Below are 15,236 nucleotides of genomic sequence, written 5' to 3'. Positions count from 1 at the left end.
TTGAATGGTGTTCTAGAAAAGTGATATTGACGAGGTGAAAAAACAATCATTTGAACCTAAACGTCGTCGTTTTGATATTTTAAAACTGCCTCCGCCTATTTTAGCGTCAACAGTTTGCAGGCCGCAACTGAAAGCGAGGAAGATAATAATGTCCGTGACGATTTTTCTCGTCAAAATTTAGTGGGGTCCACACATTTAGCGCTTTAAAGGTTCGCACACTTTCACTTTGTTTTACCCCAAAAAGGATTACTGATTGTGCCAAAAAAATACAACCAGTAATTTTTAAATTTACTGCTATGGTTTTTAAATAAATATACTTCTACAATTTAATAAGATATTAAAATAAATTAATTATTTTTATAAAATTTACCAATTCATAATTAATTTTTATGAAATATAAAAATAAAAGAAATAATTTAATTAAATTTTTTTTTTTTTTTTTCCCGACCAATCTAGACTTAAAAGTTATTGTGTTCAAGTGGACTGCACAGTGTCCACTTGGTCATCTCATATTACATTATCTAATAAGATCTGGGCCGTACAAAGCACATGCATTTGTGTCAGTGTTTGCATCTGGAATGTGGTGCCCAGCTAATTTTCCCAACAAAATAAAATTAAAATATAAAAAAACAGAGTTGGAAAGGTCTCTAAAATCACACAAGGAGACACCCTGCCTCTTAATGAATATTTTACAACCCACCCCAAAAAAAAAAATAAATAAATAAAACAATGGACCGTGATGTTTGATTTAATATGATCAATACGATAATATGTAAGTGAAGTTATCTTAACTAAATTGAATTTCTATCTTAATAAATTATGGTGTATTGAAACAAAAATTTTTTTTTTTTTTGTAATGATTAAATTAGGTTAGTTGAAATACACATAATGAATTAAAAAAAAATTGATCTAACTTTTTCATGATTTAGATGAATTAGTTATTGTCAAGTAAGTGTCAATTTATTAATTTATATAGAATTGAATTCATTATTTTGTATTTAAATAAAATTAAAAATCCCAAATTAAATTTTACAAAATAATTGTTTATTACAAGAATAAATCTAATTTAGTTCACACAAAAACAGCAATATGACTTTTTTTTTTTTTTCATCCTTTATTCCTTTTTTAATTTTCCAATTTCACCATTAGTCTTAGTGGAGTTAGGTTTGGAAATTGACCGTCATCAACAACATATATATAGAATATAACCTAATCAAAATTAATTATTAAATTCATGAAACCCTAAATCTAGAAATGTATGTTTTATTTTTTTCTTTTTTTACTTTCTTCTTTCTGTTGAGAAAAGAAGAATCTTTATTTTCTTCGTATAGCATTTTTTATTGAGTTTAAAACTATATTTTACTTTTTTTTTTAATTGGTTATAATTGTTTTATTTTTTATTTTTTTAAAAGTATAACATAGTATATAATAATTTTTCATTAGATAAAAATCAAAATTTAAACCTCAATTATAAACTAAAATTTAAATCTACTGATACCATTAAATTATTTATGAAATAATATTATTATATATGATATATTTTTTTAGATGAAAAATTAATACTTCAAAATTCAATTGTTGGAACTCAATTTAACTTTTTAGGTACCACAATACCCCAGCCCCACAATTTGTTTCTAATTGTGGGAGACAATTGTCTTTTAATTTTTTGGGTTCAAAATATTTTTGTGTGGATGGGTTAATGAGTCATAAATGTATAATGGGTCCTGCCCAACTGGAAATAAGAAGGAAAGAGCGAAAAAGTGCATGGCAAGAGGGAAAAAAAAGAGAAAAGAGAAAAGAGAAAAGTTCAAGACACACACACACACATATATATATATATATATGGTCCCAATAAACTGTCTCAAGATCATGCTATAAGAGATTGGTCCCCCTTTTCTTTATTTCCATTTCATATTTCATATTCTTTTTTTTACAAAAAGTAATAATAAAAGTATATTCGAAATACTTATTGGTAAAATACGTGAATCCTAACTTAATCTCACGAATTATACACTTTGATTAGTTAATTGTATATTTTTCCCTTTTAACAACTAAGAGTATCAGATTTGTTCATTGAGTTTGAGTTTGGGTATCGAAGGAGAAAATGATTACTAACTCCTAATTGATCTCAACGGAGGAAATGTATTCCCACGTTGAAAAACCTTTGTTGGCTGCCAATGGACTCCTATGGCCCATCACAATCCCATATACTATTCTTTGAACTTTTAATTTATTATGAATATTTTAAATACTAAAATTTATTCGTTATAAAATATTATTTTTGTTTAAAAATATATTAATTTGAATTAATATTTATTTCAATTTAATCATTATATATGTAATAATTAAGTTAAATATATATATATATATATATAATAAATAAATGATGAAATAGACGGTTGTGATGTTTAACAGTGTAAGTATAAATAAGAGGGAAAAAAAAAAGAAAAGGAGAAAAAGAAAGGAAAAAGGAAAATAAGGGAAAAGGGAAAGAAAAGGGGAGACAGTCGATAGAAATTGGAGAGGGAGTCGGAGAAGGAAGAAACGAGAAGAGAGGGGAGGAGGCAGTCGGTCGAGGATTGAGAGAGAACCGGAGAAGAAGGAGACGATTAAGGTGAGTGAGCGAGCTGTAGCTGTGGAGGACGATGGAGACATGAAGTATTATAAACTTAAACTTCAAACATTGAAAATAGCAGAATATGATTAAATGTTTATCTGAAAATACATATTGATGAATTATATTCCAGTCAAGAGGGAGTGGATTAACGGAGAGGCTAGGGCACTGTTGCAAGAAGAACGACTTGTAGGGAGTCGATAGGGAAGGAGAAATCTGGTAGGTAAGCATGTGATGAAACCGTGCAGGAAATAGGAACAGGAGTGTGAAGGAAGACTGTATGACTCCATATTAGTATCTACGTTTATCGTCACCACCAAGAGAGGAAGTCCGATTAAGTAGAGTTTGGGCTAGGAAAGGGGCGGTTTAAGAGGAATCATTGGAAAAATCATGAGAGGGAGATATCCGTGAGAATGAGTAGTAGGGAGAGAGATGGCAATGTGAGTGAGAGGGAAATACACTAGTGTTAGGGATTAGTCCGGGAGGGAATATTGAAAGGAGTGGAAAAAGAGAGATGACAGTGAGAGTGAGAGGGAGTTATACTAATGTGAGGGAGTAGCCGAGAGGGACATTTAAAGGGGATAAGAGAGAGATATATAAATGAGAGAGAGTGTATGTGTGGATGGTCTCGGAGGGGCAATTGAGAGGGATAAGAGGGAGTGATACAATGAGATGAGATAAGTATATAATTAAGTGATAAGATGGGGATAATGAATGTATATGTGAATACTGTTCAACGAATATGTGTGTGGATGTTAGTATGAGTTAGTTAATATTCTTTTTGAACATGTATATTTGTATGAACTATTCTTTATGTTTGCTGATTATGCGTGCATGTGTGTTGTTGAACTATTGTTGTGGATATTATAAAACTCTACTGGTGGTATTGTTGGTGATTGAATAAGCTGATGTTGGTTATTGCTGGTTGTTGGTACTGGAGGGGGGGGGTGAGTGAGGTCGCCGATATTAATGACGGATTTAGTGGTTGCCGGAAAGGTAACGGTGTAAGTGTGTGGCCATTTTATGGTCGCGGATTAATGAGATTGGGGATGAGTTGAGTCGCCGATATTGGTGATGGAAGATATAGATAAGGTTACGAGTGAGTGGCCAGTTGGGAGTCGAGTAGTGACAAGTAGGGGTCGCCGATATTGGTGACCGCTGTGGGGGACGTTTACCTCGGAGTGAATGTGTGGGTGAGTGGCCGAACCAGGGTCAAGTGGACAGATACATGGGAAATGTTGGGATGGTTTAATAAGGTGACCGCACCTGGTAATAAGTGGGAGGGTTAATGATTCTTTTTGTGGAGATGATGTGGTTACACTAGGGGTAGGTGAACAAAGGGAGAAGGGTGTGGGTATGAATGACGTGACCAATGGAAGTGGAGATCTAAGGGGAGGGTAGGCATTTAACTGATTTGCAAGACCTTGTTTATGATTTGAGCTTACTTTACTGAGTTTCTGTATTCTCATTACTTATCATTTATAGTTGATGTAGTACCGGAAGCTGGACCAGAGCTACATGTTTCCGAACTAAGCGGGTAAAGACGACGGAGCAACGAGTATGGATAGGGAAACGAAATACTTAGATAATTAGTAGCAAATAACTCATTTGAAACTAGAAATTGTAAAACTATAAGCTACCATATTGATAGATATATAATGGATTCAGTAATTTGAATGATTTGCATTGAATCCTTTTCTATATGGATAGTCGACGTTATTTATGGGATGATGTATATTATGCCACATATGCTGATAGGATAATCGTGACGCTGCAAAAAGAAAAAAAAAAATCAGGGCGTTACAATATATCTATTAGTGCACTAGTAAACTAAATTTTTTAGTCTCACTAAATATATGTTAAATTATCTTTACTAGTCCTATTAGTTGCGAAAAAATTATATGGAACCAAATCATGATATATTTTTATTATTTTTAAACCCGAAATGTATTTATATACAAATATATACAATTTATAAAATTAAACTGAAAATAATTTTTCATAGTTAAAGGAAAACTAAGGTTTAATTCACTACATAAAAAATTCAATTTCTTAGCTTCTATTTAGTGTATTTATATAAAGCGTTATGAATTAATATAATTAACATATAATTTACAACGGAACACAATATTTCAAGATTAATATGTATAGAAACACATACAATCACATTAACACATATTATGTAAGGTCCTGAAACTTAAAAGAAAATAAAGTTACGAATTAAATGCGGAAGTGAATAAATAGAATTTAGGGTTTACATTCCTTAAACAATAATTTAGAATACCCAATAGGGATATGAGAATGTCATTTCTAAAAGAAATTACGAAAATTAAGAAAATAAATAAAAAGTCCATAACTAAATATTTTAGAACGACCTTCCCTAGCTTTTGAAGAAAGTTCGAGTGGTGAACTATTCACAATTCTCTTATTGATCGGGATCTTCGTCTTGGTCATCTTGATCTGAAATAGTTAATGAACAGGTGAACTATACTAGCTTAGTAAGAATATCATACTACTCACATATACAGAAACTGAAGATTGGTAAAAATCATAAAAACAACCAATGGAGCTATTAACTTAAGTAAATTTATTTATCATAAGAAAAACTATTTATTGCATATATTTATCATTATAAGATTTCTAAAATCGACCTATAGAGATAATAACTTAAATAACATTCTAACTTCATATTCAACTGAGTAAGAACCATAACTTTTTCTTTTTAGTTGTTTACTAGTATCTTTAGGGGCCCATAGGGATGTCTCACTACGCGTGAACCTATATCCAACATTATTAACAAACCGACCATTCCCATACCACGTCTGATATGAGTGCAAAAAAATATTATCCCTCAATACCCCGTCCGATATGAGGGTGAATCGGGTTGTCCCCATACCCCATTTGGTATGAGTGCTAAAAATACCACTCATTGATACCATGTCCGGTATGAGGTAATGTTCACGGTAGGGTTTTCTATGTACCCGATCCGTTTATCATTTCTCAGGATATCTAGTAAGGCTATCATTCATTAATTCACATGACCAAACAATTTTTCATTTGCATATTAATTACCAATTTCACAAATCAATCGTAAGTAACGTAAGACAAGTAATATATATATCAATGAAGCACAATTGAATCATTTAACTATTTCAGTATATCATCATGTATTTAAAGCTATAAATTCAAACAATCAGTTAAACAAGATAACAGATAAATGACTAACCGGTTTCCGGCTCCATTGGTAACCTGTAATTATTCTAAAAATTTTCTAAACTATACAAAATACCATATTAATGATTATTAAGCTTCAATTTTATAACAAATAATAAGGTGAGAGATTCTTACCTGAATCGGTGTCTGAAACATCGAATTTTCTATTGTACTTATTGACAGTCCCCAGATTTTTTGAATTTTCATGCAAAGATTAAAACACGCTTCATGTACCTAAAAATACTATAAAAAATTCAAAATCGGTGTTAAAAAATTTTTTTAGCCAACTTTGAATTTTCGGCACGATAGCACCACTGTGCTGCGACGACGACACCGCCGCCCACGTCAGTAGTTTGTATCGGCCTGACTATTTTTGATCAGTTTTGACCGGTTTCGGGCGATTTTATACCTATCTCTGTGAGAAAACACGTTAGGGGGTCTTGGTTGGCCCAAAAAAATTAAAAAAAATATACCAGCGGCTAGTACGGCGGCTCCGCTAGCTCACTTTCGCGACTATGCATTTTTTCTTCGGTTAACCTGTGAAAAATAGAACGGTGAATACAATTGTAAAAAAATCGCATGAAACGAGAAACAGAAAGGGGTTAATCGGAGGTGATTTCGAGTTTTATCCGCGATTTTTGACTTATCCACTGTTTTTTTTAATTCGATTTGGCCATAGGAGTGCTCGGAATCAAATTTCGAGCGGATAAAAGGATTTTTACCTTCTCTAGCGGTCTGAGGTGGCTCCGGCGCGGTAACGGGCGGCTCCTTTTTCCGGTGACTAGTTCTTCTTCTCCGGCGGAAGGCTGGCAGCTAAGGTTTGAGTTCGGTATCATGCGAGATATTTATACCCGTCTCGCTTAAATATAATTCGTTCATCGTGTTTGATCTCGATCGTCTGATCACATTTAAAGAGAAAATAAATATGAACCATTCATCGCGATTTGATCTCGATCGTCCGATCGCGTTTAAATAGGGAATGATTTTGGACCGTTCATCACATTTAAATACGAACGTCCGATCGTGCCTGAGGAGGAAACAGATCCAGACCATCTAGACGCGCAGGAACACTTCCAGGTTGTCTGATCGCTGGCGCGCGGATTACCAGTGTGGCCTCTCGCGTGGTACCGAGTCAGTCGCTCTGATTCGTCGGGGCTGCTGACTAGGCAATCCTACGTAACACAATTTTTTTAATTACGTTTTGACCCTCAGTTTCTTATTTTTCTTTCAAAAACACTATATGAACCCAAATTTTCACATCTTTTTTTTAAAAATTATTTTCAATTTCATTATCAACACATTTTTTTTTTCTAATTTCACATTAAATAAAAATTTATTAATTTTAAAATTATATTTTTTAAATTTTAAAATTAATATCGGATCAAATTTCATGTCCGATTATTACATAATAAACTGTATGTAAATGTTTATGACATAAATATCTTTTGTGCAAATTCAAATTTTTGAAAAAAAATTAACCAAAAAATCTCTTCTTCTTCTTCATAAAAGCAAAACTTTTTGAGAGAGAGAGAGAGAGAGAGTTGTATGTATTTTTTATCTGTTTCATTTTTCTTTTCACATATTACTAAATAGGTAATTTTTGTCAAATATAGTAACTAATCATAATTTTGGTTTTGAATTTTAATTAAGTGAGTAATTCTAATCAGATTAGATCTCATCATGGATAAGCCACTCGACTAAATTCAATGCAAAGAATGTGAATTATATTCTAAATTAAACGTACATATAGTTCTAACTTTTTAATCATTTTTTTTAAGACATTGACTCGAAACTCATTTTTAATTATATAAGGTAGTTGCAAACTAAATAATGAGAGTTATTATTGTATCAATAAATAATTGGACTATTATTTTTTAAATAATAAATGCATATATTAATCGATTAAATGATATGCATACGCAAATCATAATATAATAAAAATAATTTCAAATAGTAATAGTATAAAAATATAATCAAATTTGAACATACAACTTATTGTAAAAGAATAAACATACTTAATATTCAGTCAAATTTATACTTTAGTTTGAATGAATATTTTCTAAAAAAGTGTAATAATAATAATAATAATAAATGGTGCAATAAAAACATGTGCATATTTTAAATTAAAATTGAAGGGAGGCTACGAGCTCCCATTAAATATTATCGCATTGTGATATTTTGACTCCTTCAAGGCCTCCACTTTGACTGCTTTCACTGCATTAGAGGACTGTGAAATCAATCAGTTAATGCCATGAAAGTCAAGACAGAGTAAAGTGAAGAGAAAGCTTCAACATGAATTTAGAAATTGGAAACGCAACATAACACTGTTTGTTTTAATTATTAATATTTTATAAAATAATTTATTTATTTTTTATTTTTTTTAAAAAAGCTGACGTAATACCTAAATTAAAATATTAAACTACTTTTGCATCAATTATCTTAAATTTATTTATAAAAAAAAAAATAGTCAGTGTTGTATGGCGAAAGGTGGTTACTTTTCATGCGGTCATGACGGTGTTACCTTTTGGGCTAAGCATCAACCCACCCACTGAGTTGAGATTCATGTACTTTAAACATGTAGCTAGTGGACATGGCCATGGCCGAACAAATATTATAATTTTCTATTAAAAAATAAATAAATAAATATTCAGTACAAACAATCATAAAATATAATTTTTTTCAATTAAAAATTTATACATTCATATATATATATATATATATCAATTATAACATACAAAATACAACATTTGAATAATAATATACGAAATCGTAGTTCAATTTGAATAAACAACAAAGAAAATAAGAGTCATTCAATTTAATAATATTTAATATAAAATTTATGTTCTTAATAATATGTTTACGCCACAATCATATAAATAATTAACTTAAAACTATTTATTTTTTGCTTAATGTAGTGAATTTATAGTACTCAACTACTAAGTTATCTGTGGGCAAAGAAAGACAAACTAAAGTGGTGAACAAGCAGACAAAGGTGAACCTCAACAGAGTCGAAGCAGCTCCTGCTAAAAAAGTTAGAGCAATAACAGCAGCAGATACATATGATTATATATAATACAAGCATAGATGGCAGATGGGTGTCTGTCTCTCCTGTCCCACCGATGCTCCAAAAGCCAAATTGTTCTCGGCTTGTTTTCTTCTCTTGTTGCGGGGGTAGGAGAATTGAGAGGGTTGGCCATTGATTAGCGCATACTAACCCACAAGCCCAAATTATGAGCAAGAACTGATTCAAGTCTGCAAATAGAAAACCCATTAATATTTTATGAGAAACAAATCCTAGATTAGATTAAACAAATCATTAGCCCTAATCTAATTTAGGACAAGAGTCCAAATGAAACACCTTAATCTCAAGTCATCCAAAAAGTTCTGAGAGACTGATCAAATCTACAACCCATCTGAATCCTTTATTCAGTTCCTCTGACCTTCAAAGGAAGACTACTACATTCATCATAAATAGTACAGGACTGATACATTTATAGACTACTAAAAATTCCCATGCCTATTTACAGGAATTGAAGCAGTTCACGGAACTTTGAAGAGCTAACAAACAAGATCTGACAACAAAATCTTGGTCACAATCACCAAAGTTTTACCAGCATGTTTCTTGGTGCATGATTCTTCTACATATAACGGGATACGACAATGACATGATGCATGAAACAACAAAACCTGAAAACCCTTCAGAGCATTACTGAAACATTGGCAGATGCAGCTTCTGGATGATAGTAAAGCATCTCGTTCCACATCATCTCCCGGATCATTTGTTCTCCCATGTTCTCGTCTATGTCCAGATCGATTGGGACTTGAGCGGGAGGATTGCACCGTGGATCATACAGTCCGGACATGTAAGGGTGTGTAAGTGCTTCGGTCACAGTGATTCTCTTGGATGGATCAAACACAAGCATCCTTCTCAACAAATCTAAGGCTAGGGGGTCAGCATGGGGGTATAGATGGGAAAAGTGTGTTCCCCTCGAGTACGGGAGTGATTTGATGAACTTCCTGGCTTTTTGATTGTCAATGAACTGAAGATCAGCTTCTTGCTGGCTTCCAAGCACATTTACGATCAGCTTAAGCTGGTTCAGGCACTCTGTTCCAGGGAAGATTGGTTTGCGGCCAAGAATCTCAGCGAAGATGCATCCTACAGACCAGACATCAATGGAGGTCCCATAATTGTCACAACATAGGAGGAGCTCAGGTGCACGATACCAACGCGTAACAACATACTCGGTCATGAACTGCTCATTTCCTCTGCTTGTCCTCGCCAGTCCAAAATCACATATCTTCAGGTCACAGTTGGCATTGACAAGAAGGTTCCCTGGCTTCAAGTCCCGGTGAAGGATGTTTGCCGAGTGAAGATATTTCAGTCCTCGTAAGAGCTAGAACATGTAACATGTTTTAGTCCAAAGCATGTGATGAAATAGAAAAAGAAAAGTGTCAGAAACACAACTAGAGCTAGTTTTATTAACACCGTATTTAGTTGGCACAGAAATATACGCACAGATAAAACCTGCTGTCTCACACTCACGGCTTTCACACATCAGAGACGCAGGCATTATCATTGGAAACACGCTCTTCAGAGTTCCAATATTTTCGTATCCCACGGTAAATTATTTTAAACTCAATTCTGACATATATTAAAATCAGTTTTGACGGCAACCAAGAAAGGTATTACTGGAGGCACAAGGCCAATTTATATAGCTCATACAGAAAGCAAAAGAATTATTGATAAAATTCCCATCCTTCGAAGTAACAGAAGGAATGATCTACATCCTGTCTAACACTCCTATGGCATAAAACAGGATTGTGAAGGAGATATATATCAACTTCAACTAAACTGTGGTCTCATAATTAATCTAGTAATGTTACAGATCCACAGAAACTTTATGACTTCCCCTACTACTAACAGTTGCAAGTCACTAATAAATGCTTATCTTTTTCAGCTGAGTTAAATGTAAAATGGGACCAGGTAAGTATCAAACTACAAATTGAATCCACCCACCTATACTGGTGGATCTAAAATGCAAGTAAAATAAAGAAACCAACCACTACCAGCAACTCAATTGATTTTTGGTTAGTCCTTAAGGCTATAAAGCTAACTCAAGATCATTGTTTTTCAAGTTCGAAGCCCCAGGAATTTACATTCAGGCGTTTAAATGACCTTTTTTTTTCCGAGACAAAGGCGCTTGACGCTGATTTTGATAAAATGCAAAGCTCAAAATTGTTTAAATATATCAACTAAAAGCTATCTAGAGCAGTTTTTTACTTTTAAAACTTTTAAAAACTAAAAACTCCTTCAGTCAACATTTTCAACAAAAACATCCCTAATAAAAGCAAACCATTACACCTTTAGATAACTTTTTAATTGAATGAATAAGTAATTATCTTTTCTGATAATTTTACCAATTTTTTAACTTTAAAATCTGATTTTATCAAAACTTTGATAACTAACTAGAGTGTAAAAGGCAGGAAAAAGAATTGATATATACAAACATTTCTTTAGCTTTAAGTATTATAAACCAAAAAGCTCATTGAAACTAAAAACTTTGTGGATTTAGAACACCCCCAAAAAAAAATTCAATCCAGGCATACTCATAGCCAACAAACTTGTATGAATAGACAGCAAAGATAAGCAGCACAGGAAAGAGCAGGTAGAAACTACCAATTATTCAAACCCAAGGTAGTGTACTTACAAGGTAATCCAAGAATTTTCCATAGGTAGCACATAGATTAGAATGCTAACAGTAAGGACTGAACTCTACTTACCAGGAAAGTTAAGCTCGGATGGTTCAAAATTCTAATATGTTTCTGGCTTTTATATGGGCATAGAATCCCAAATAATCAACTTGGACATACTGTGCTCATAATTGAAGTTCTTTACAGTCATAATTTTCAGGACTCAGCGCCAAAACTATAAATCTCTTCCAAGTGGGAATGGGGATCCTAATGCAACTATATTAGCATAAGCTAATGGATGTTAAACCTTACAAGGTAATCCCACATCATTTGCTTGACTTTCCCCGTTAAACAGAGTTCCTTACTCTTAGGAATATCATAGTAGGTGCTACTTGCGGAGAAATCTACAATATCTCTACGATATCTAGGATCTTTAGTCTTAAAAGGTAATCCACATCACTTTCCCTCTCAAGCAGAGTCCAGTCCTTACTCTTAGCAATCTATAGTAAGTGCTATTTAAGGAAAATTCCACGTTATGTCTATGTGGTATTTATGAATCTTTCAATCTTACAACATAATCCCACATCATTTGCTTAACTTTCCCTGTCAAGCAGAGTCCAGTCCTTACTCTTGGCAATCTAATAGCACATGCTACTAACAGAACATTCTATGATATGTCTCTACAATATTGAAGTATGTCCAACCTTTTAGATAATTCCACACCATTTACTTAACTTTCCCCGTCAAGCAGAGTCCAATCCTTACTCTTAACAATCTAATAATGCCATGCTACTAACAGAAAATTCTACACTATGTATCTCTGATGTTGAAGGATCTTCAACCTTACAAGATGACTCCGCATCATTTGTTTAACTTTCCCTGTTAAGCAGAGTTCAGTCCTTACCCACAGCAATCTTATCGTCAACAAAAATTACTAACATCTCGACCAAATTGTCTCCAAGGAATCTCTTTGTCAACTAGAATTATTAAAATCTCAATCCTTAATCTCAAAGAAAGAATCATTTATGTTTGATCTAATGTGTTGGATCATTGAGTCAGTATAGTAGCACCCGCTATTTATTAATAGTCACGGCATTAATATGGAATTAATACCTGCTGAAACATGGAGCAAATCAGCAGTGAAATGTATAGCTGTAAAGTAAAGCATTAAATTCTCCATATCACATAGCAAGAAAAACATAGGATAGACATTATTAACCAATGAAAACCCATCTTCAAACAAAATTAAATCATGCATAATTTTCAGCAGCAGATTTCCCAGATTGTGAATTTGAGTAACTTTATATACCTGAAATATGAAATACTTGCAATGATCATTGGATAGTGGCTGTGAGGACTTGATGATCTGATGCAAATCAGTATCCATGAGCTCATAAACCAAGTAGACATCTCTGAAACCAGCCCTGTCAGTGGGCATCATCACGTCCTTGAGCGCAATCACATTCTCATGCCGGATGTTCCTCAACAGTTTCAACTCCCTCAGCGTCCGCAGCGCATCAATCCGATTCTCGAACACGTTGTTGATCTTCTTTATAGCCACTTTCTCGTTGGTCTCCCTGTTGATGGAGGAGCAAACGACGCCGTACGCCCCTCGACCTATCGGCTTGATGGGCACGTATTTGGTGTCAATCTCGAACAAAGTCTGCCACATGGAGTAGTAATGCTTCCCCTGTGGCCTTACCCCATTTGGCGGCTCCACCATCGTCGCCATTTCTCTACAAATTAACATCGCATTACGGGGTTTTGAAATCATGAATGTGTGATAATTTTGCAGAGTCACACCCCAAAAGGAGGATAACTATAGAGTATATGTATATATGAACAGTACCACATACGAAACTTTTATTTTAAAAGAGATAAAAGAAGGAATCAGAATCGATATTTACTTGCCGCTTCTACTTCTCTGGTCGGATCTTCTGCGATCAACTTCAAATTAAAAATTCCTCCTTTTCTTCTTCTTCCTCCCAGTTCACTACTTATTGCACACGATTAAAGCGTTACTTTCGGCACCTTTTTCACGCTGAATTCTTCGAATTGGAGCAATTAACGAGAAGTCAAAAACCCCTAATTGACCCGAAAAGAAAGCAGGAGAATTTTCTTCAATCTGCACTCCAACAACAACGATATCTCTGTCATGCTTTTGACTCCTGTGGATCTAGAGAAAGCTATCATCATCATCCACATCCACCCATGTGGATTTTAGGTATAAATCATCTCGTTAAAGATGCTGATGTGATCGCTTAGAACACTCAACAGTGCGATTCGTTGTCTCGTCGAGATCAAAGTTCAGAGAGCGAGAGAGAGAGAGAGAGAGTAAGAGAAATTAATATAAACGACGGATGAGAGTGGGAGAACATGGGCAATTTCTTGTTCGGGCAAGGAGAAACGACAGCTATGTTTGTTGTACTATTTGGATTGCTTTGAAAATCAATTATTTGGGAAATTTTAAGAAATATCAGTTGGGTTTTTACTGCTCAAGAACACATACAAAGAGTATATATATATATTATATATAGATTTTTACAGAGTTTATAGCGCCGCCAACTGGAGCATGGCTTTACTCTTTGCCGCGCCAAGCTCCTCCAATATATCAGGATAAGATCGGGAGTCTATTAATGGAAATTTCCTATATCTTTAAAGGATTATTATTTTAAAGACTACGCTAAAAATATTGTTGCGAATAATCTTTATATATTTGTATGCCTTTATTATCCTCTCTTTCTCTCTCTAATTTACTTATCTAATTATTGCTTGCAGACTCTATTTTATCACTATTTATGTGTACATATGCATATTCTTCTTTTATAAGCACATGTATATATTTATATAAATATAATAAAATATTTGATTATCGAGCTTATATCTTGTTTATTTTACTATTAAATATCAAATATATCATAACAACTCACACTCCCACCTAAGATAAAATGATCCGTTTATATTTTCTTAAATGAGATAAAGAGATTTATCTCTTAAATCGATTAATAATTAATATTAAATTTTTTTAAAAATATATAAAAAAAGTAATAACAGTTTCTTTTATTGAGAATTATAAAAATAATTGAGTTCTTAGTTTTATATATAATATCGACATTCATTTTTAAATATATACTAAAGTTTATATAGTTATAAAAAATTTTAAGTTTATTTAGATAAAAGGATAAAAAAATTTATAATTAAAATTAATTATCTATATGTCAAATATTTACTACATAATCGATAAAAGAATTACTTATAGAATCTACATATTCAAGAGTTTAAGTTAAAATTATTTTTTATATTAAATTATAATATTCAAATCTTATACGTACAAAGATAAAGACAATATTTATATCAATTACTCAGTATATTATATTTATCATATTTTTGATAAGTCTCACAAATTTTATAGAACATATGCATTTTTCCTTTACCTTGGTTACTATAATATAATTTATGTTGATAATAGACTTTCTTTTACTAATATTTTTTTTTGTTATATAAAAAAGAATAATAAATATTTATTAAAATAATACTAAAATATAATAAAAATTACTACCTTGGATACAGTTTAAATTATTACTAAATCTCACATCTCAGAGTTATATCCGCTATCTTAATTAATATACCAACTCCGGACACTAACAAATTTATAAAATAAAATTTATAAATTATTGATGACACAAAAATTATATATAATAATATAAATTTATGTACG

The 15,236-nt window shown here is 32.7% G+C and overlaps 1 protein-coding gene across 2 annotated transcripts; it reads right to left on the bottom strand.

Moving 5' to 3' along the window:
* Positions 1-9,226: 9,226 nt before the first annotated feature.
* LOC110822200 (mitogen-activated protein kinase 7) lies at positions 9,227-14,038 on the bottom strand. 2 transcript variants are annotated; one of them, XM_022052223.2, is made up of 3 exons: positions 13,430-14,038; positions 12,828-13,254; positions 9,227-10,221 (listed from the first exon to the last, which is right to left on the bottom strand). In XM_022052223.2, the coding sequence occupies exons 2-3, from the start codon at positions 13,248-13,250 to the stop codon at positions 9,526-9,528; spliced, it is 1,119 nt and encodes a 372-aa protein (XP_021907915.1). In that variant the 5' UTR covers positions 13,251-13,254; positions 13,430-14,038; the 3' UTR covers positions 9,227-9,525. The 2 variants fall into 2 exon arrangements, with proteins under 2 accessions (XP_021907915.1, XP_021907914.1); XM_022052222.2 differs by having other exon boundaries at positions 13,426-14,033.
* Positions 14,039-15,236: the final 1,198 nt, after the last annotated feature.

Source organism: Carica papaya, chromosome 4 (genome assembly GCF_054855325.1).
Source record: "Carica papaya isolate Zhongbai chromosome 4, ASM5485532v1, whole genome shotgun sequence".
NCBI lineage: Eukaryota > Viridiplantae > Streptophyta > Magnoliopsida > Brassicales > Caricaceae > Carica > Carica papaya.
This window is presented reverse-complemented; position numbering and strand designations above follow the sequence as displayed.

Bases quoted from the DNA above. Each gene is read 5' to 3' on its own strand.
- LOC110822200 (XM_022052223.2), bottom strand. From the start codon at position 13,250: ATGGCGACGATGGTGGAGCCGCCAAATGGGGTAAGGCCACAGGGGAAG. The intron at 10,222-12,827 runs GTATATAAAGTT...TACATGTTCTAG, and splicing joins GCAAGTATTTCATATTTCAG to CTCTTACGAGGACTGAAATA.